General features: G+C 38.3%; 1 protein-coding gene across 5 annotated transcripts in view; it reads right to left on the minus strand.

Annotated features, from left to right (window-relative positions):
• The window catches only part of LOC127874202 (uncharacterized), a 35,064-nt gene extending 16,108 nt beyond the window's left edge, over positions 1-18,956 (minus strand). For 2 of the 5 annotated variants that reach the window (XM_052418422.1, XM_052418421.1), the window contains exons 1-5: positions 18,676-18,739; positions 14,745-14,837; positions 9,509-11,851; positions 9,009-9,169; positions 2,042-2,195 (exon numbers count right to left, since the gene is read on the minus strand). In XM_052418422.1, coding sequence (XP_052274382.1) covers positions 2,082-2,195; positions 9,009-9,169; positions 9,509-11,846 — 2,613 coding nt within the window. In that variant the 5' untranslated portion in view covers positions 11,847-11,851; positions 14,745-14,837; positions 18,676-18,739 and the 3' untranslated portion in view covers positions 2,042-2,081. Of the gene's footprint in view, positions 1-2,041; positions 2,196-9,008; positions 9,170-9,508; positions 11,852-14,744; positions 14,838-18,675; positions 18,780-18,879 lie in introns of those variants that run through there. The other 3 variants (XM_052418425.1, XM_052418424.1, XM_052418423.1) reach the window with 3 other exon arrangements.
• Positions 18,957-22,626: the final 3,670 nt, after the last annotated feature.

A 22,626-nucleotide genomic window follows, 5' to 3' on the forward strand; every position in this document is an offset into this window, starting at 1 on the left:
TTCGGAGGGGATATAGTATTGGTCCCGTCCGTCTGTCCGTACGTCTGTCCGTCCGTCTGTCCATCCGTCCATCTGTCCGAAACTTTTTCCGGAGCATAACTCCAAACCTATTCAATGGATTTACTAACTAAGAATATAAACAAATGGCAACTAGGAGAAATGCAGTGACCAAGAACCATAACTATCTACCTTAGTTTTATAACTATCTCCCTTTTTATATAACTTAAAAGTAAATTTTTGTCCGGAGCATAACTCTAAATCTACTAAAGGGATTTACTAGAAACATAAACAGATGGCAACTAGGAGAGTGCAGTGACCCAGAACCATAACTCTATCTACCTTAGTTTTTGAATTATCTCCCCTTTTAAATAATTTTAAAGTAAATTTTTGTCCGGAGCATAATTCTAAATCTACTGAAGGTATTTACTTGAAACTTAAAATATAAACAGATGGCAAGTAGGAGAAGTGCAGTGACTAAGAACCATATCACTATCTACCTTAGTTTTTGAATTATCTCCCTTTTCATATAACTTTAAAGTAAATTTTTGTCCGTAGCATAACTCTAAATCTACTAAAGGGATTTACTAGAAACATAAACAGATGGCAACTAGGAGAGTGCAGTGACCCAGAACCATAACTCTATCTACCTTCGTTTTTGAATTATCTCCCCTTTTATATAATTTTAAAGTAAATTTTTGTCCGGAGCATAACTCTAAATCTACTGAAGGTATTTACTTGAAACTTAAAATATGAACAGATAGCAAGTAGGAGAAGTGCAGTGACTAAGAACCATAACACTGTCTACCTTAGTTTTTGAATTATCTCCCTTTTTTTAATTACAAAGTAAATTTTTGTCTGGAGCATTACTCTAAATCTACTGCAGGGATTTACTTGAAACTAAAAATATAAACAGATGGCAACTAGGAGAATTGCAGTTAACATGAACCATAACTCTTTCAGCCATAGTTTTTGAATTATCTCCCTTTATTTGTCTTAAAAATATTATTCTAATCTCTTAAACAAATGTTGTCATACAAGCAAACACATTTCGGCAGGATTTGGCACTACTGTGACAAGCTCTTGTTTGTATTGTTACTGCTGTAGTTATAGTGTTTACACAGAGTCTATAATAGAGAGAAGTGGGAAATGGTGTCTGCCTAGCTATTAGGTTTCCCTGAGTTCAATAAAGCCATAAAACCCATTCTTACATCAATGGAAATTTTTTTTTTTTCATAAATGCACTTGACTTATATAAACATGTATTCATTAAGTTCATGATATATTCCAAACAAACAAGCAAAATGTCAGAACAACAGTAAAAGCCCAATTTGATACTAAACTCAAGACCTATATGTAGGAGCTATACAAAAAATGACAGAAAAAAATTGCTTAAACCAATTTTAGCATCATGATTGGTAATTAATCATGACCGTCCTAAGGGTTTATAGAATACTCACAATAGTGACATCAAAATGTGAATAAACAGGCCCCATATGATTATTAAATGATTTTTCTCTCAGAATGCATAAACGATTTTCTTACTATATTTGGCAAGTATCCGTTATTATATGACATTATTAGTTTTTCAATTTTAAGATTTTTAACATGCCACTTTTGGACCCTTTAAAATGCACAGTCCCTTTCAGACACCAAGTACTGGTTTTAAATGAGAAAACAGAATTAACTGTGTCAAATAAGCCCAATGCTTTTAATGCTATTAGCTCAAATATAAGAAAATAAGCCCAATGCTTTTAATGCTATTAGCTCAAATATAAGAAGGTTTAAACTAAATATGAGCCTCACTCTGGAAAAAACAGAGCAAAACACATGCACACAAAGTGTCTTCTCAGATCAGCCAGAACATTTCCATGTAATTGTCTTTGGGTTTTTTTACGGAAAATCCCGTTATGTTGGAAAGTGTTTTCCCTGATTGGCATGTGCAGACTGCACACGCTAATCTAGGACTACACGTGACACACATGCCCTAAGCCCCAATTTCCCAGAATGGAGTTCAAATACATAATTTGCATATTGTTCAAACCTTTATATTGGAGAACTGGCTGTTCCACATGAGCCAGCCGTTACAGAAGGTGACAGACATGGGCCCCGGGTCCGCAATGAAGTCCTAGGTACGCCCCACTGCAGCTGAACGCCTTGAGCATCTGGTTACGACCATCACTGACCACGAAGTTCTCCTGGAATTTATATGACTTTATTATAGCATCTGGTTGGGACCATCACTACCATTAAAGTTCTCCTGGAATTTATATGACTATCATATCATCTGGTAGGGACCATCACTACTACACTGCTTTATTATAGCATCTGGTTTCCACCATCACTCACTACAAAGTTCTCCTGAATTATACACTGCTTCATTAAAGCATTTGGTTTCCACCATCACTCACTACAAAGTTCTGCCGAATTTATATGGCTTTATTAAAGCATCTAGTTTCTACCATCACTCACTACAAAGTTCTCCTGAAATATACACTGCTTCATTAAAGCATTTGGTTTCCACCATCACTCACTACAAAGTTTGCCTGAATTTAGATGGCTTTATTAAAGCATCTGGTTTCCACCATCACTCACTACAAAGTTCTCCTGAATTTATATGGCTTTATTAAAGCATCTGGTTTCCACCATCACTCACTACAAAATTCTCCTGAATTTATATGCCTTTATTAAAGCATCTGGTTTCCACCATCACTCACTACAAAGTTTTTCTGAATTTATATGCCTTTATTAAAGTATCTGGTTTCCACAATCACTCACTAAAAAGTTCGCCTAAATTTATATGGCTTTATTAAAGCATCTGGTTTCCACCATCACTCACTACAAAGTTTGCCTGAATTTATATGCCTTTATTAAAGCATCTGGTTTCCACCATCACTCACTACAAAGTTCACCTGAATTTATATGCCTTTATTAAAGCATCTGGTTTCCACCATCACTCACTACAAAGTTCTCCTAAATTTATATGCCTTCATTAAAGCATCCGGTTTCCACCATCACTCACTACAAAGTTCACCTGAATTTATATGCCTTTATTAAAGCATCTGGTTTCCACCATCACTCACTACAAAGTTCACCTGAATTTATATGCCTATATTAAAGCATCTGGTTTCCACCATCACTCACTACAAAGTTCTCCTGAATTTATATGCCTTCATTAAAGCATCTGGTTTCCACCATCACTTACTACAAAGTTCTCCTGAATTTATATGCCTTTATTAAAGCATCTGGTTGCGATCAACACCTGCAAAAATTTTCATGAAATATACTGAGGTTTATATTTGGCATCTCTTTCAGGAACAGGGCATAATGCATTTGCAACTGCATTTGTAAAAAGTGCCGTCCCAGATTAGCCTGTGCAGACATGGACAAAACTTTTTGCTTTCAGTGTATTTTTTATTTAAAGGAAGTCTCTTCTTAGCAAAAATCCAGTTTTTGGGGACAGTGTGGTCCCCAGATAAGCCTGTGCTTATCTAAATACTACTGTCAGGGCATGAAGATTATATACTTTCAGACACTCTTCCTTTTGCACAAGTGCAAGTGATTTTAAACAAATCCTTGTGTGCTTTGTACTTGTCCTTTGAAAAAGTTGGTTATATTTCATTAACAGTGTGTATTTATAATGTTCTATTTCACTTAGTAAGACCGACACTAGATTGTGTTTATTATCCAATAAACAAGATTTATCCCTGTTGTTTTGTGGAGGTTTTCGATTCATTTAAAAACAAGATGTGTTTGTGAAACACAATGTCCCCCTATATGATGTTTGACCTTGTAGGATGACCTTGACCTTGAACCTTCACCACTCAAAATGTGCAACTCCATGAGATACACATGCATTTCAAATATAAAATTGCTAGCTTCAATATTGCAGAAGTGACATTACATGAGCAATTTTGACCCATATATTTGACCTTGAAGGATGACCTTGACCTTGACCTTTCACCACTAAATATGTGCAGCTCCATGAGATACACATGCATGCCAAATATCAAGTTGCTATCTTCAATATTGCAAAAGTATTCATAAAATTAGCGATTTGGGCCACATATATTTGACCTCTGACCTTGAAGGATGACCTTGACCTTGACCTTTCACCACTCAAAATGTGCAGCTCCATGAGACACACATGCATGCCAAATATCAAGTTGCTATCTTCAATATTGCAAAAGTACTCATAAAATGAGCGATTTTGGCCACATATATTTGACATCTGACCTTGAAGGCTGACCTTGACCTTGACCTTTCACCACTCAAATTGTGCAGCTCCATGAGATACACATGCATGCCAAATATCAAGTTGCTATCTTGAATATTGAAATACTGCAAAAGTGTACATTAAATGAGCGATTTTGTCCCATATATTTGACCTTTGACCTTGAATGATGACCTTGACCTTGACCTTTCACCACTCAAAATGTGCAGCTCCATGAGATACATATGCATGCCAAATATCAAGTTCCTATCTTCAGTATTGCAAAAGTTATTGCAAATGTTAAAGTTGGCGCAAACCAACCAACCAACAGACCAACCAACAGACCAACCAACAGACCAACCAACAGACCAACATACAGGGCAAAAACAATATGTCCCCCACTACTATAGTGGGGGACATAAAAATCACTTTTTCCTTTGTGTGACTGGAAGGCATATTTACCTGGTCCTGGAACATGGAAAAAAATCACTGGTCAGGTTAAGCGAACAGGTAGAATTTTTATTTTCTGACTGTATTAAAAGCAAGTATTAAAAGGATGAAGGTGGGCAACCACAGTGTTTTTTATGGCAATTTCGGGGCCGATGTTAGGCCCTATTCCCCTCAAGAAAGAGTATTTATTTTTCGCCTATTTTGTAGAAAAAATCCCCTCCAGAATTTTTTTTTTTATTTTTTTTTTTTAATGTTGAAAAAATCATTGATATATATTTTTAAACAAGAGCTGTCACCATAGGATGACAAATGCACTCTATATACGCTTTGCTAGAAGTTATGAGCATTTTACCATGCTAAATCCTTGAAATGCACTAAGTGACCCCGTTACCTAGTTTTTGACCCGGCATGATCCATATTCGAACTTGACCTAGATATTGTCTAGATACAACTTCTGACCAAGTTTAGTAAAGATCGGATGACAAGTATTTGAAATAGAGAGCGGACACGAAAAGTGTGACAGACAGACTGACAGGCTTACAGACGGACAGTGCGAAAACTATATACCCCCTTTTCTTCAAAAGGGGGCATAAAAAAGGACAGAGACATTCAGCTGTGAATATTACATTCATACATACATGTGTATTCATATAATAAATATCATAACACATAAAAAAGTGAATTTTTAATTTGTCCGCCTTTACTTTAAAACAACACGTTTTTCCCCTTTGGACGGGCCCCGCCACCATTCCCCTATAGGTGAATAAAAACACTGAACCATAACCAAAAAGTCAATATCTTACCCTGTAATCCATTTCCTAATAACATTAAATCCTGAATGTGATTGCTATACTTTCTGTTAAGTGGACAACAGCAATAACTGAGGGGGATTGGGGTAGGCAAAACACTATGAGTCACAATCTTGGAACATGGAACATGAATGCATGTGCCTAAAATATCAATTCTAAAGATATTTTTTATGTTGCATGTCCCTGGTTACTTTCTCTGTCACACTCAAAAACCATATGAAAACCCTTCCCTCAATAGTCTTAACACACCGTCAATTCTCTTTAGAGTTTGTCATTAGGTTAAAAAGATGTGCTTATAGGTTTTAAAGAAAAAAAAATTATTGTCATTGCTCAGCTGGTAATTGCAAATAAATAATGATAGTCAAAACATGAGATATGCATCACAAAAGGACAATATAATTGCACTTTGACAGATGTTTTCCCCAGTTTCTACAAAATGACATTAACACTATTACCCCTGCAATGATGATTATACATATGATTACAAGTTTTTTAAAATGTGCCTGATTCTGGGAAAATGGGGCTTAATGCATGTGCAAAGTGTTATCCCATTCTGCACTGGCTAATCCAGGAGACACTTTCTGCGAAGACTAAGAAGTTTTTTTAAGAAGAGAAATTCTTCCAACAATTTTTTTTTATAAAAGCATAATATCGTCCCTGAAAAACCTCTGGAATTCATCAGAGAGGACACATTGCACCAAAATGCATTAAGTTCAATGTTCTCTGGAAAAATTTGAGTAGCCAGTTTTATTATTCCCCTACCATTGAAATCGAAGAGGGACTTCTGTTTTGCGCTCTGTGTGTCTGTCACACTTTTCTGGATCCTGCGATAACTTTAAAAGTTTTACATATTTTTTCATGAAACTTGAAACATGGACAGATGGCAATATGGAGATTATGCACGACATTATCCCCGTCTGTCTGTCCGTCCTGGCCACTATCTCCTCCTACACTATAAGCACTAGAACCTTGAAACTTACACACATGGTAGCTATGAGCATATTTAGAATCTTGATCTTACCCCTTGGTCAAAAGTTATGGGGGTTGGGGTGGGGCCATGTCAGAGATTTTCACTCATTTTTATGCCCCCAGTATGGTGCATTGGCCATAACTTTTGCAATAATGAAGATAGCAACTTGATATTTGGCATGAGTGTTTATCTCATGAAGCTGCACATTTTGAGTGGTGAAAGGTCAAGGTCATCATTCAAGGTCAACGGTCAAATAAACAAATCCAAGAGAAGTATTAAGCTTTTAAGGGAGGTAAGTAATAAACCTGCCAAATGATGAAAAAAAAAATCAATCAAAGCGGCGCAGGCGGGGGCATTGGGTTTCTGACAAACTCAAAGGTCAAAAAAACAAATCCAAGGCAAGTAATAAGCTTTAAAGGGAGGTAAGTAATGAACCTGCCAAATTATAAAAACAAAAAAATTAATCAAAGCGGCGCAGGAGGGGTCATTGTGTTTCTGACAAACACATCTCTTGTTTTATGTTATTTTACATTCATTTCTTCATTTCTACACCGATTCACTTCCAATTGATACTGAACATCTCTTATGACAAAACGATCAATCTCAACTATGCATGGCCCCATTACCAACCCTGGGGTGCCCCCTGGGTCAAACATGCCGCCTGGGGATACGCGTCGGCCTCTGCCGCACCATTTCTAGTTTCATTTTGTATCTATGTCTAGAATTCTGATTGCTATGGCAACAAATAGACTAGAAATATTGCTGAAAATTGTGGATCCTGCTATAACTTTTTCATATTTTTTCATGAAACTTTAAACATGGACAGATGGCAATTTGGAGAGGTAGGGGACTTTTATTGCTTGGCAATGGTCTTGTTTGTAAAGTAGCCGGCGACTAAGCAATACAAGAGCACCGCCTTGCAGGTGCAGACCGCTCATCTATTTTCTTTTTAAAGGTAAAGGGACTCTCAATTTCAATCACAAAGGAGGGAGGGGTGGAGTGAAGAGGGGTGTATAGTGTGGGGGTGTGGACATTTATTACATTATCTTCCAAAAATGCGGAAAAAAAATGCAAAAAAAAACAACAAAAAAATTGGGGGGGGTTGGGGGGGGGGGATGGGTGGGGGGGGAGGGGATTCTTGGGTGCGATGGTTGGACGGTATTTCAAAAATAAAATAATAAAAATAAATATTTGTTTTTTAACCATTTCAAAAACAAACAAAAAATTGGGGGGGGGGGGGGGTGGGGTGGGGGGGTATAGTGTGAGGGTGTGGTGGTCATTTGTGAGATGATCTTAAAAAAAAAAAAAAAAAAATTAGGGGTGGGGGGGGGATTCGGGGGGGGAGGGCACGGGGGATGGTTTGGGTGGAGTCTATTGTGGTATGTCAGGTAAGAGTAGTTTTGTCAAAGTATCAATCAAATCTAATCATAAATAAAGAAGTTATGGCAATTTTAGCACAATTTAATAATTTTACCTTGAGAGTCAAGGTCATTCAAAGGTCAAGGTAAAATTCAACTTGCCAGGTACAGTAATCTCATGATAGCATGAAAGTATTTGAAGTTTGAAAGCAATAGCCTTGATACTTTAGAAGTAAAGTGGATCGAAACACAAAATTTAACCATATATTCAAAGTTACTAAGTCAAAAAAGGGCCATAATTGCGAAAAATGACAACCAGAGTTATGCAACTTGTCCTTTTACTGTACCCTTATGATAGTTTGCGAGTGTTCCAAGTATGAAAGCAATATCTATGATACTTTAGGGGTAAAGTGGACCAAAACACAAAACTTAACCAAATTTTCAATTTTCTAAGTATAAAGGGCCTATAATTCCGTCCAAATGCCAGTCAGAGTTACATAACTTTGCCTGCACAGTCCCCTTATGATAGTTAAGAAGTGTTGCAAGTATGAAAGCAATAACTTTGAAACTGTAGGAATAAAGTGGACCTAAACACAAAAATTTACCAAATTTTCAATTTTCTAAGTATAAAAAGGGCGCATAATTCTGTCAAAATGCCAGTCAGAGTTACATTACTTTGCCTGCCCAGTCCTCTAATGATAGTTAGTAAGTGTTGCAAGTATGAAAGCAATAGCTTTAATACTTGAGGAATAAAATGGACCTAAACACAAAACTTAACCAAAATTTTCAATTTTTTAAGTATAAAAAGGGCACATAATTCTGTCAAAATGCACGCCAGAGTTATCTAACTTTGTCTGCCCAGTCCCCTCATGATAGTAAGTAAGTGTACCAAGTTTGAATGCAATAGCATTGATACTTTCTGAGAAAAGTGGACCTAAACGCAAAACTTAACCGGACACCGACGCCGACGCCAAGGTGATGACAATAGCTCATAATTTTTTTTCAAAAAATAGATGAGCTAAAAAGGGTATTTTTGTGCTGCATCAATTGATATTTTAGGGAAAAGTAGCTGGTTTCTAGATTGAATGTTACCGATGAAATTGCCAGCTGCCATTGTTTCTGGAGAACACTGCATTAAGACAAATTTTTCCTAGAACAAGGCTTAAATGAATATTATGATACTACAATAGTTAATGACGCTGGCCACCTACTGAAGATGTAAACACAATGCCTTTGATCTCCGGGAGCTTCTTGTCTGATTCGATATGCGTGTCGACCGCAAATCGTTGCTTGAACACTGGCACCGTCATATGTGGGTCCGGGAGCGTGTTTGTGGATGATGTAAGCATTGTCTGTCTGTCAAACTCGACACCTAAAAATAGGCATTTTAGAGATAACAGAGGTTTATTTACTCTGAAACAAGGGCTAAAAGAAGAAGTTATCCCTACGCATTAATTAAAAATTGTTTAATTATCTTCCAAAGAAGCCTTTTTGTTCACCTGTAAAAAAAACGCCAGAAATTGTAACTTGATGAAAATTATGTTGATGCCTGATGAAAATCCAAAAATATGCAATTAAGTTTAAACAGTAGCAGTAAGTTCATGCACAAAAGTTGGGGTACTTGCAACCAATTTTCATAAATCACATAATCCTTTCCTTCGAAAAAAAAATTCATTTAGATAATTTGTTTCAATATAAGCAACCTACATACCTGAAAAAGACCTGGGTCGCACATGTTCATAGCTAGCCAACTGATCATCAGCGAAATTGTCAAAGACGTTCCTACTACTGTGCGAAGGGACCCTTGCAGCTTCAAACATTTTCTGTTGAGTGGCTGACAAACTGGCACTCATGGCCCCATGTGGTCCCGGGTAATCCCCCAGTAACGAGCCCCTAGAATTTGAAGACGAACACCAGTTTGAGGTATGACCAACTGGCTGTTCTAAGGAACCATTGTTTGCCTTGCTATGGGGGCCAAAAAATTGGTCCTGCTCACTACCACTATGTTGAACACGGACAGGGCCCATATTTCTACCACCTTGGTGTAAAGGGGCAGATTGTAAGGAACTATTTTGAGGCTTGCTGTTGGGTCCAAAGAACCTGTCCTGCTCACCACCATCATGATGAATGTGGACAGGGCCCATATTTCTACCATGTTGGTGAAAAGGGGCAGATTGCAAAGTTCCCTGGGAACCAAAGAAACGGTCATTTGGACCACCACCTTGGTGAAAAGAGGTCGATTGCATTTTTCTCTGGGAGTCACTGTAATGATCAAAGTCAGCATTTCTGGATTGATGCTTGTTTTCATCCATTCCAAGAGGCCTAGATGTTGATCCATGGAGAAGGTTTCTATAGCTCATTAACAAAGCCCCTCTCCCTTGTGGTACTTTAGGCTTCTGATTTTGAAATTGAGGGACATCTCTGTTAATGACATTACCTTTGTTGTCACCGAGTGCCTTGGCTTTGTTGTCACCGAGTGCCTTGGACTGACAGTTCAGGCGAGGGCCGACTTTATTTACAAGCTTTTTATCTTGCTGGTGACCTTTTGCTTTTTTTTCTTTTTGTCTTGCAAATTCTACCTTGAAGAAACACGGTTCTGCTTTCAGTTTATCATAAAGTTCTTGACACATTTCTGCTTGAGGTAGGTTGCTATGTAATGTGACTTTGTTGTGTGTTCTTTTCACATTTTTCTTCACATTGTCAATTCTGTTCACCAGGAGCTTCTCCATTTGCATGACTTCCTCGAATCGTCCCTCGGAAAAAATGAAATGTACAGCTTTACTTATGTTATTCAAATCCTTTCTTCTGGCCCCTATAAATCCAGTTCTGTTGATGCATCGCTCTTTAGCTCTTTTATAACCAGCTGTTAGCTTCCTTGTACTGGCATTATAACTATCCACCACCAATTCAATGTATTTTTCTCTTCCATTTCTTAAAACATCAAGTTGCTCTTCTTCCAGCTTTTCTAGCATATCAAGGTCTTCCTTGCACGAGTCATTTTTTTCAACTAACACAAGCGCTTCTTCCAACTCACTCATTTTCTCATCAATATCCTTCTTGAATTCTTGAAGCTTTTTGTCCAAGGAAATGCATGCGTGTCCAGCATGTGCCTCACGGACACACACTTTGCACACAGCACAATTGCATTTAGTACAAAAGCTCAAACTCAGTTCTTCATGACTGGGACAAGTGCTATGTTTACTTCGCATTGAAATTGTGCATTGACTATCCAGTGGCACAATTACATGCTTTGCAGTGAGTCTGGAGAATGTGTGTTTCTCACAGCAACTGTCACAGAGCAGGTCGCCACAATCCACACACTTCCCAGATGGTTCCCTCTCCTGCTCATGCAGTGCACAAACAACACAATTCACTCCCATCGCATTGCTGTCATTCAGCTTAACCAGTTGTTCCAAGACAAGGTGTTTTGGAAGCTTCTGACTGTCCTTTACAGTCTGAAATGCACCACAGTTAGGACATCGTAACAATTTTGCAGTTGGTCTGTTTTTATCAAAGTAGTTACATTTCTCGATGCACTGATAGCAGTAAGCATGAAGACAGTCTAGAATCCGAGGATCTGCGTACAGGTTTCCACACAGTGCGCAATGGAGCGGTGACTCCGTTTCATTAACTGTAAGCTCTTCTGTCTCACTTATTGTAACCTCTTCATTGTGTGATGGACATGTGTTCTCGGTGTGATCAGACTTATCAGAATCAGACAGATACGTGTCTAGTTCTGAAGAATGTACTTTCAAGCTTATCTCAGCAGCATTAAAGTAAAACCCATCTTTTTCTGGGTCATCCATTGGTATGCTAAGTGAATCCTCACAGGTGCTTTCATTTAAAACTGATGTTACGGCCCCTTCTTCAGTCTCACCTGTGGTATCTAAAGTGTCTTGAGGGCCTTCATTGTGTTCAAACGCTACATGGGTCCCAAAGCCATTTTGGTCATCGCTTTGGACACCCATTCTGAGGAAAGTGTCCTCTTGCAAAAGATCATCTTTGATGTCCATGGTGCTATCCGTCTCATATTCTTCTTGCTCAATCATGTCCTCTGAAAGTGCATACATTGCTTTAGTCGAAATGACTTTTGCTATATAAATAAACCTAAATTCACAATCAAATTAATGTGTAGTGCTCATCTGTTAAGAAGTGGTATTGATTTGTTAACAAGAGCACCGCATAGCGGGTGCCAATGCCTGGCTGCAGGTGCAGTTTTCTACAGCGACCTTGACCTTTGAACTAGTGACCCAAAAATGAGAGTGGCATGTAGAACTCATCAAGGTGCAGCTACATATGAAGTTTCAAAGTTTTAGGTGGAAGCACTTTAATTTTAGAGCCAATGGCACGACCCAGAGGGCGGACAAGCTGGCTAAGACAATATCTTGGGTTTTCTCCGAAAACAGCCGAGCTAAACATTAACAATTGCAAGTCTATAGCGCACAAAAAACATTCATCTTTTCTATTTATGATAACAGCAAACTGTTTTTTTTCCTTCTTTATAAAGTACCGGAAAAGGGCACTTTCCCAATCAGGAAAAAACTACAGATTTCCCAATCGCTGTCAAACAAATTCCCAGATGAGGGTTTCTAAAAAAAACATTTATCTTTTAAAATAAACAAGCAAATTCGTTGAATTGATATCCCCCGCCAATATGCTTTTGGACATAAAAATGTTATATTTAACACTAAAAAAAGCATTTTTTCAAAATACAAAGAGCAATTACTCTGTTTTTATCAGATGGTGAACAATGCCATTAGGCGTGCATCATCCCATTATCCATATATATACTCATACCAAGTTTCAATGAAATCCGCCAAAGCACTTCCAAGATATGGCTCCGGATGGACGGAAAGACGGACAGACAACGCCAAAACAATATCCCTCCGCCTATGGCAGGGGATAATAAAATGCAACATTTAGTTAGTTTCTCTATGCAGCTCTTTGGCTTAAACCTTTAGAAGTTAATTATTATTGACAACTTGAAAACATTAAGTTATCAATTTTAAAGTATGTTGGAGCAAAAAATCAAAAACACTGATTTCCCAATATGAAGACTTCACGACACAAATTTTCCCAATTTCAGGGTTTTGGGGAATAATTTCCCAAGTGGGCTGGTACCAGTACATTTCCCAATTGTGCAAAAAAAATTCGCTAGAGTAGATAAACAAATTATGCTCTTACACACCAGTTTCATATCAAATAATAAAGTAAGGCTGATAAATATGACCAGGTGTGGACTTGTAGCAATTTGTTTGTATGAAACACAGGACAATCATGCAGTTCTAAGCTTAACAAGCTAGTTTTGAAATGGACTGAAATTATGTGGCATTGACTTATGTACAAGTACATGACAATTAATAAGCAATATCAAACAACACTTTTAAAAACCAACAACATGCCAAACCCAAAGCTCGAATTAAACACTCGCAAACAGGCCATTTGCAAGTTTATTTTTAAAAATGCGTCTTAAATGTGAGAGCACAATTGAGGTACTCGCCATTTTTTGGGAGTTGGGGAAAAACCAAAACATGAGCTGTCAGAGGACAGCGCGCTCGACTATTCGAGTGCTTGACAGTATAACGTAAGCCATCATGGGTAAATTGTTCATATTTAATAATTTATCAGGTGATCTTTCAAAAATAAAAAAGGAAAAAAAAATAAATTGGGGGGGGGGTGGGGGGGGTAGGGGGGTGAGAGGGGGAGTATTATGTGGGGTGGGGTAATTTATTAGATGATGTTTATAAAAAAAAAATTGGGGGAAGGTTGGGGGGGGGAAGGGATTCTGGGTAGGGGTGTGGGGTATTGTTTGGGTGGAAACCATTGTGGTATTCAGGTAAGTGTTGTTTTGTCAAAGTAATAATAAAATGTGATCATAAATAAAGAAGTTATGGCAATTTAAGCAAAATGTTCAATTATCTAAGTGTAAAAGGGGCCATAATTATGTCAAAATGCTTGATACAGTGGTCTGCTCTTGTTTATAGGTTGGGGTCATGTTGGTAAACAAGTATGCAAAATATAAAAGCAATATGTCAAAGGATATAGGAAATATTTGGGGTAGTACACAAACTTTAACATAGATTTATCAATAATATGCATATTCTAAGTATAAAAGGGGAAATATTTATGACAAAATGCTTGATAGAGTTGTCTGCTCTTGTTTATAGGTTGGGGTGATGTTGGTAAACAAGCAAGCAAAATATGAAAGCAATATGTCAAGGGACAATGAAAATAAATGGGGTAGTACGAAAAACTTTAACATTTGCTGCATATTCTAAGTGGAAAAGGGGCCATAATTAAGACAAAATGCTTGATAGAGTTGTCTGCTCTTGTTTATAGGTTGGGTCATGTTAGCAAACAAGTATGCAAAATATGAAAGCAATATGTCAAGGGACAATGAAAATAATTGGGGTAGTACGAAAACTTTTACATTTGCACGCTAACGCAGACGCAGACGCTAACGCCGACGTGAGTAGGATAGCTCCACTATATATATATTTCACATATAATAGTCGAGCTAAAAAAGTGCAGATTTACAAAAAATAATCGTCTGAAGATTGGGAGAATACAGTGGTCTATCTATGGTCTTTCCCATCAATCATAATATTCTAAGTTTATGATGCGACAGTTAAAAATTTGTCAACAACATTGTTTGCAAGGGAATGTCAATCTGGCCGGTTTATCTGTGAGGGTTTATTTCTCGGTCGATGCCTGTTTCTCGGTACGTCTCCAAGGCATGATTGTTTCTGGATATGTAAATACTGCCTTTATAGTACTTGATATATTTTGGAGAAAAACATAAACCCAAAGAAATTAACGACCGACTCAGTTAGAATTAAAATTTGAGAAGTGCAATAGCTAACATGAAATAGAAAACTTTATTCACGAGTAAACTTTGTACACTGGACGTGACCAGAGTTCATAACCCTGCCAACTATTTTACTAACACTAGTCATTATCCCCACGTTTTTTGGAGAAAAAGTGGGGATATTGTGATGATGTGCGTCTGTCCGTCCTTCCGTCCTGGCCACCTGTTCCTCCTACACAATTAGCACTAGAACCTTGAAACTTACATACATGGTAGCTATGAGCATATGTGTGACAGTGACAGTGACAGAATTTTGATCCGACTCCTTGGTAAAAAGTTATGGGGGTTGGGGCGGGGCCGGGTCAGAGATTTTCACTAATTTGTTTATGTTATTTTACATTAACTTCTTCATTTCTGCGCCGATTTACCGTAAAAATCCAGTCATAAGTCGAGATTTTTTACCGAAAAAATTTGATTAAATTTACAGTCTCGACTAATGAGGTCATCCATGAAAAAAAATGATGACATTCTACCAAGATCGATCCCCGCTGTAATGGTTAAAGTTGTTGTTGTTGTTGTATAGAAAACTTGTTGAAATAGGACACACAAAAAGTCTTCTTTTAACTGATACTAACCAATTAATATAACCACAGTTTGCCGCAAAATTTCCCTTGTTTTTATTTTCATAATTTAATCCAAAGTTTTCATGTTAGCAGGTTTTTTACAACTGAACGTGTAAATAAAAGTTCAAGTCATTTTTAAAGTCAAGCGAGAATTGGCAACCTGTGTGAATTGACAGTTTGACGTCATCAAAGGAAAGCCGCTTCCTTTCAAGAAGCCATAAAGCATCTACCTTCTCGCCGATAAAATAAGATTCCTTAAATTTGTGAAGCGACATGTTTAACCAATCGCGAGTTTGTTATTAACTGGTAATCGTTTAATTATGTTTGAGCACATGCATAGCTCCGCCTTTGAAACTGTCATGTAGAACAAAGGTGGAGTTAGCGGTCTATTGGTTATGTCAATCATTGTTATAAAAACATGTTTTACCGAGGAAGTAATCAATTGTTTTGATAGTCAGATTAAAAGTACAAAGATTTGATTACAGTGATCACAGTGTGTCATCGGATTATAAGTTTGTGGATTATTACTAGCATGGACAATTTAGTGCAAACTTTATAATAATAATTTATTAATTTGACTAACGCATTTGATTTGTGAAAATGCCTGGAAAACGCAAACGCCATGCGTATGACAATGCGTTTAAAATACGTGTGATAGAATTTGCAGAGCAATCAAATAATAATAGTGCTGCTGAACGCGAGTTTGGTGTTTTGTATGTTGTTGTTGTGTAAATTACGATGTACATGTATATACGTTCTGGTTTCCTATGTTGTTGAATTTGTTTTTATGTGGTTCATAATGATTTGCTTGTCTATATTTTTATATATTATTTTCGATTTCCTAAATAAATATCGTATTGATTATATTGAACAAAGTACATAATACACGTTTCCGCTATGTCTAAGTCGCACAGGGCTATACTGACGTCATGGTCTATGTATAGAATAAAAACTTCCCGTACATTTAAAATGGCGTCTGTTTATGAAATTCGTGGACGGACAATTTCTGACTCGACTTATGACTTGGACATATACAAAATCTCCAATTTTTGTATCAGTTTTTACCCCCCGACTTATGAGCGGGTAGACTTATGACTGGGTTTTTACGGTACTTCAAATTGATACTGAGCCTCTCTTATGACAATATGGTCAATCTCAAATATGCATGGCCCCATTACTAACCCTGGGGCAACCCGGCCACATAGGCCATGCCCACCCAAAATTGCCTTTTACTATAATTTCTTCATTTCTCCACGAGTCACTTCAAATTGATACTGAACCTCTCTTATGACAAAACGATCAATCTCAGCTATGCATGGCCCCATTACCAACCCTAGGGCACCCCGCCCACATAGGCCACGTCCACATAGGCCACGCCCACATAGGCCACGCCCACCCAAAATTGGCTTTTACTATAATTTCTTCATTTCTACACAGATTCACTTCAAATTGATACTGAACCTCTCTTATGACAATATGGTCAATCTCAGCTATGCATGGCCCCATTACCAACCCTGGGGCGCCCCGCCCACATAGGCCACGCCCACCCAAAATTGCCTTTTACTATAATTTCTTAATTTCTACATCGATTCACTTCAAATTGATACTGAACCTCTTTTATGACAATACAGTCAATCTCAACTATGCATGGCGCCATTACCAACCCTGGGGCACCCCGCCCACATAGGCCACGCCCACCCAAAATTGCCTTTTACTATAATTTCTTCATTAGTACACCGATTTACTTGGAATTGGTACTGAACATCTCTTATGACAATACGGTCAATCTCAACTTTGTATAGCCCCATTACCAACCCTGAGGCGCCCTGCCCATAAAAGGCCCCACCCACCCAAAATTGTCTTTTACTATAATTTTTTCATTTCTACACCGATTCACTTCTAATTGATACTGAACTTCTCTTATGACAATACGGTCAATCACAACTATGCATAGCCCCATTACCAACCATGGGGCTCCCCTGGGTCGAACATGCGGCGTGGGGATACGCGTCGGCCTCTGCTTCGCCATTTCTAGTGTTACGTTCGAAATGTTGTCTACTAAAAAAATAACCAGCTTTTCTTGTGGCGAAAATAAACCTAGTACTAACAGTTTAATATGTGTGTATCTGTTTCAACAGTATCACTAGAAGTTCATGGCTTGATTTTTAGAGTCTAGATCTACCAAAGGATGTACTTTTTTTTAATCATGTATTGTGAGTTGAAACAAGAGCACCGCATAACGGGTGCCACGATCGCATAACGGGTGCCACGCTGGGCTACGTGTGCAGTTTTGAATAAATGAAAGCTTGTCAGAATTTTTTTTTTTTTTAGGGGTCACAGTGACCTTTGACCTTGTGACCCCAAAATGGGTGTGGCGTGTAGAACTCATCAAGGTGCATCTACATATGAAGTTTCAAAGTTGTAGGTGGTAGCACTTTGATTTTAGAGCCAATGTTAAGGTTTGAGCACGACGCTGACGGCAAATGACACGACAAGACGAGCTGGCTATGACAATACCTCGGGTTTTCTCCGTAAACGCCGAGCTAAAAAAGATAATAAGAGCCCTTCAAACTGCTTGCCCAAAGCCAAGGGCAAGTAAAATGAAAATCTGGGGAGTATATATATATTTTTTTTTAGTCTGGCAATGAAACCCGTTTGATAAGGTGACTACATCGCTTAGTAATGCGGGCCTGAGCTCCAAAAAGTTAATACTATGATAACAACAATTAGTTGCAATAATACAACTCCCAGCTTAGTTCTGGCTACCATAACTTTAAATGTCGCTTTTTATGATTTTTACTGGCGCGACTTTATAGTTATGGACCAATCCCATTAGGAAAGTCAACCAGAAATTCCGGAAAAGTTTACAGTTAACAAAGACCGGTCCAAAACAGCTATTAAATGCAGTTATTGACCCAAATCAACCACTTGATCGGAAAGATTGACATTTTTCACATTGAATTGATATATTCTCTCACAAAATACTATCTTAAACATTTAAGAAGAGCTTGATAGTTAAAAGACAGAAGGAAGTAAAGCAGAACACCAGCTACGTTTCGCCCTTCTCCCTCATGCCTCTCCGGCTACGGTGGCCGCTGAGAGGATTGAGCCTCAACCGGCACAGCCACGAGGGGTCATTAGGAGTTACTTTGTAGCTGGAGCTGACAACTTATTCAGAATCTGGTTCTTGCTAGCCCCCGCTTGAAGGATACCAAGTCAGGGGATTCAGCAATGGAGGCTGGTAGGTTGTTCCAGGTGGCAATGATACTTGGAAAAAAGCTGTGGCGATAGTATGAAGTGGATGTCGATAATGGCAGGAACTTGATGGTGTGGTTTGCTCGTGTCCGGCTTGAGCCATACGTATGTTCTCATAAAAGCTCAGAGCATTCATAAAAGCTCAGAGCATTCAAGAAGAACTATTACAACAATATGCATATGCAAACTAACCGTTACACTCTTATTGACAATTATCAACCAAGATTAAACTGGATTAATCGAATTCTAATTTATGTTGATACGAAATATTATAATATCCGAAAAACTGTGCTATTTGAAGTGTTCAACAGTTTCAAGGTTATAGGCATGTCAGTAATGCCAAACCTGGTACACGCATATAGAAGATTGCTGTTCGACTTTGCCAATAGATCATACGGTAAATACTTGATTAATTCGAAAATAGAAGTTAAATGTGTTGCCCGCTATTTAACAGAATCCGGTCAAAACAGGTTACAAAATACTAATTTTAATGAGTCGGTCAATCTCCAAAGATGAGCGGTACACCATAACCGTCAATGGCAACCTTCAACATAGGAAATGAGGGTGTACACACACTCTCGCGAAACCTGAACCCTAAAAAGGCAACAAGGCCTGGTGGCCATCCCTACAAGGTTCCTACATGAATTTGCAAGTGAACTATCACCTATGTTGACCCTCATCTTTCAGGCCTCTCTGTCACAAGCCTGTGTGCCTGATGACTGGAAGCAAGCATTGGTATTCATGAAGGGCGACAGAGGCCCCTGTCAACTATAGGCCTATCTCCCTCACCTCTGTCTACTGTCTGCTGTAAAATCATGGAGCATATCATGCACAGCCAGATAATGCAGCAAATGGAAGACCTGAACACATTGTCGGACTCACAACATGGGTTCATGAAGCGCCAGTCATGTGAGACGCAGCTACTTCTGACCTTACAGGACCTTTCGCTAGCTCTTTCCAACGGTGAGCAGATAGACGCCGTCTTACTCGACTTCAGTAAGGCATTCGACAAGGTCCCGCACGAACACCTTGCTGTGAAACTCAAGAACTACAGTATCAGTGGAAACACACTCACCTGTATAAGAAGCCTCCTATCAAACCAAAGTCAACAGGTATAGGTTGAGGGTGTAAGTCAAACCCAGCACAAGTGACATCGGGTGTCCCTCAAGGCTCGATGTTAGGACCCTTGCTCTTCCTGGTGTACATCAATGGCATGCCCACCAAAGTTAAATCCACAACAAGGCTCTTTGCGGATGGCAGTCTTCTGTACAGAAAGATCAAGTCAGCAGAGCATGCACATGTGCAGATACTACATGATGACATCAATGCCCTCCAAGAGTGGGAAACAACTTGGAAGATGTCCTTCGACCGAGCCAAATGTGAGGTACTGTGGATAACAAGAAAGCAAACCCCGAAGCAGTCTACAGCGTCAACGGGCACGAGCTAGCCTCAGCCAAGACAGGAAAGTATTTAGGTGTGACACTTGCCAGCGATCTTTCCTGGAAACCACATGTGGACAGCCACATTAAGTCTGCCAATAACTCTCTCGCTTTCCCCCGCGATAACCTCTCCAGCTGCCCGAAAGACATAAAGCTGCAGCGCTATAAGCCACTAGTAACACCTGTTCTCGACTACGCATCTGCAGCTTGGGACCCTCAAACACTGACATGTATTCAACAGTTAGAGGCTGTGCAGCGAAGAGCAGCGTGATTCATTACAGGCAATTACAGGACCACAAGCAGCACTAGCCAGATGATCGCAGACCTTGGGCTACCTTCCCTAGAACTCCGCCACCAGCACTAAAAAGTCCTGATGATGTATCGGATCACCTATGGTTTTTTCGACATTCCAGCCACCAATCCCCTTAGGCGATCCATCACATCTACACGAGGATGTGGACTAGAAGACATGGATGGTGCAGTGGTCCGTTACAGGATACCATATTACATAACAGACACCTACCGTCACTCCTTCTTCATCTCTGGAGCCCGATTGTGGAAACAGCTACCAAAGCACCTCACAGTTCTACAGACCCAGGAGTCATTCAGGGAAGGACTGGCCTGTCTCCAATTCAAACATTGGGCCTTTCTGACTGTACATATTATGAACATTAAAGGTTTTTAACTGCACTCTCACGATCACCTTGTAAATAAAAAATATACGAGTATGCTCCAGAGTGAGTTTTTTACATCACATGGACGAAGAAGAAGAAGTCTGTATTTATTTTGACCTTGCAGTCAAGGATAACCCAAACAACGTTATAGACCTTAAAGGGCCTTTTCACGTTTTAGTAAATTGTCAAAATTTAAAAAAATGTTTCAGATTTGCAAATTTTCGTTTTAGTTATGATATTTGTAAAGAAAGTAATAATGAACGTTTACCATGCTCTTAAATATCCATTATATGTATCTTTTGACGATTTAAAAATTATAAAGCGTTGCAACGCAAAACGATTGAATAATTTGGAGAGTTCTGTTGTTGTCGTTATATTTTATGAAACTGCGAGGATTGCTTATATAAAGTATAAAATATATCCTTCTTTGAAAGAGCAAGGATCGCCGAGTGGTCTTGATGGGGGACCTTTTACCCCAGGACTCCAGGGGTCAGTGGTTCGAGCACTTTTGAGGTTTACTTTTTTTCTTTTATTTCATTGTATTCTTGATTTTTTTCCTGGAGCTTTTTATATCCAATGTTTACATTTATCAATATATAGCATATAATGGGAATGCATGCCAAAATCTGTGAAAAGGCCCCTTTAACGTTGTTTGGCATGACAGGATGAGTTTTCGATCATGTTACTTCATTCACCGCAATAAATATTAAATAACTATTTTGCGATAATATTTGGTTAAATCGACTGTGAATTTGCTAAAGTTGGTTGACTTCCTTGCCTTTTCACAGCGTAGTTGTCTAACCAGAGTTTAGACCCAATGCTTTGCATTGACCGTTCCAAGGCGGTGACCCCAGCTTTATTCATATTTTGGGTTTATGTTGGTTTGTATTGTGCTGTGTTGTGCTGTTTTGTACTGTTTGGGCAATCGGTCACTTGCCTTAAATAAAGGACCAACTATTAGTAATTGTTTTTAATGAAAATTCAATACTGCTCCAGCAGCTGGAGTTTCACTTCTTTATATATATATTTGTTTGACATTTATCCAATGTATTCAATGTCATCGCCAAAATAAAAATAATACCACGTGATGATTTAAAGGAAGTCAAGATGGCGACGTCCGTGCCGAAACATGTATTTTTTGCAGTTGTATACCTTTTATTGCTTTTATTTAATTATTTGATTCCGCTCACTTCCCAGCCATTTTAGCAAGTAAGTGATTAGCGTTTATTTCATAGTAATATTTGCTCGATATCTCGACTTTACCCTCCGCAAAATTTCTTAGCGAGAGCCTATAATTTGTGATCTTTGCTGAGTTTCACTTATTAAAATACTCCCCTGCATACACACACATACATATTTGTATTTAAAATCCATATACGAGTATTCTTTAAATGTTTCTTTCTGTGTTTTGTAAAAAATAGATGTTTACGAATCGTTTTTTAAGTAGTAAGAACTTAAAAGGTTTTACGATCTAAATGGGTCCCGCTATTGAGATGATCACAAAGGGATCCCGATTTCTGCCGAGAAAAAAAGTTACTCATTGAATGCTTTTCTGGTTTAAAATTAAACGTGATAGAAGTGTTTTGACTAGATACATGTTAACTAGGACGAAACTAGAAGCTCTAATCAACCAAAACCAAACATGACTTATGAATGCCCTCCCATTTCTTTCAAAATTACGCATGCTTTTCAGCTTTTTTATCCTTTTTACAGGAAAACGTGTGGCCGATTAAATTGCTTCCACAAGTATCATAACTGCATGGGATGTAAGTATGAATTAGTTACAATTATTCTTGCCTGAATTTATTAAGCACCATTACAAATACACGCTTTGTTTTACACAAATACAATGTATTCTATGCATATATTATATTTTCATATAAAGTTCATTATTCGATGCACGGCGTTACCTTAAAACATTTTACTTAATCATCAGAAACCTACACAATTTTCCAATTAATGAGGCCTAAATAACTGATACCATTTATTCAGTTCTTCAGAATGTCATTTAAAGACTGAACATTTAAAAG

The sequence above is a fragment of the Dreissena polymorpha genome, chromosome 3 (genome assembly GCF_020536995.1).
Source record: "Dreissena polymorpha isolate Duluth1 chromosome 3, UMN_Dpol_1.0, whole genome shotgun sequence".
Taxonomy (NCBI): Eukaryota; Metazoa; Mollusca; class Bivalvia; order Myida; family Dreissenidae; genus Dreissena; species Dreissena polymorpha.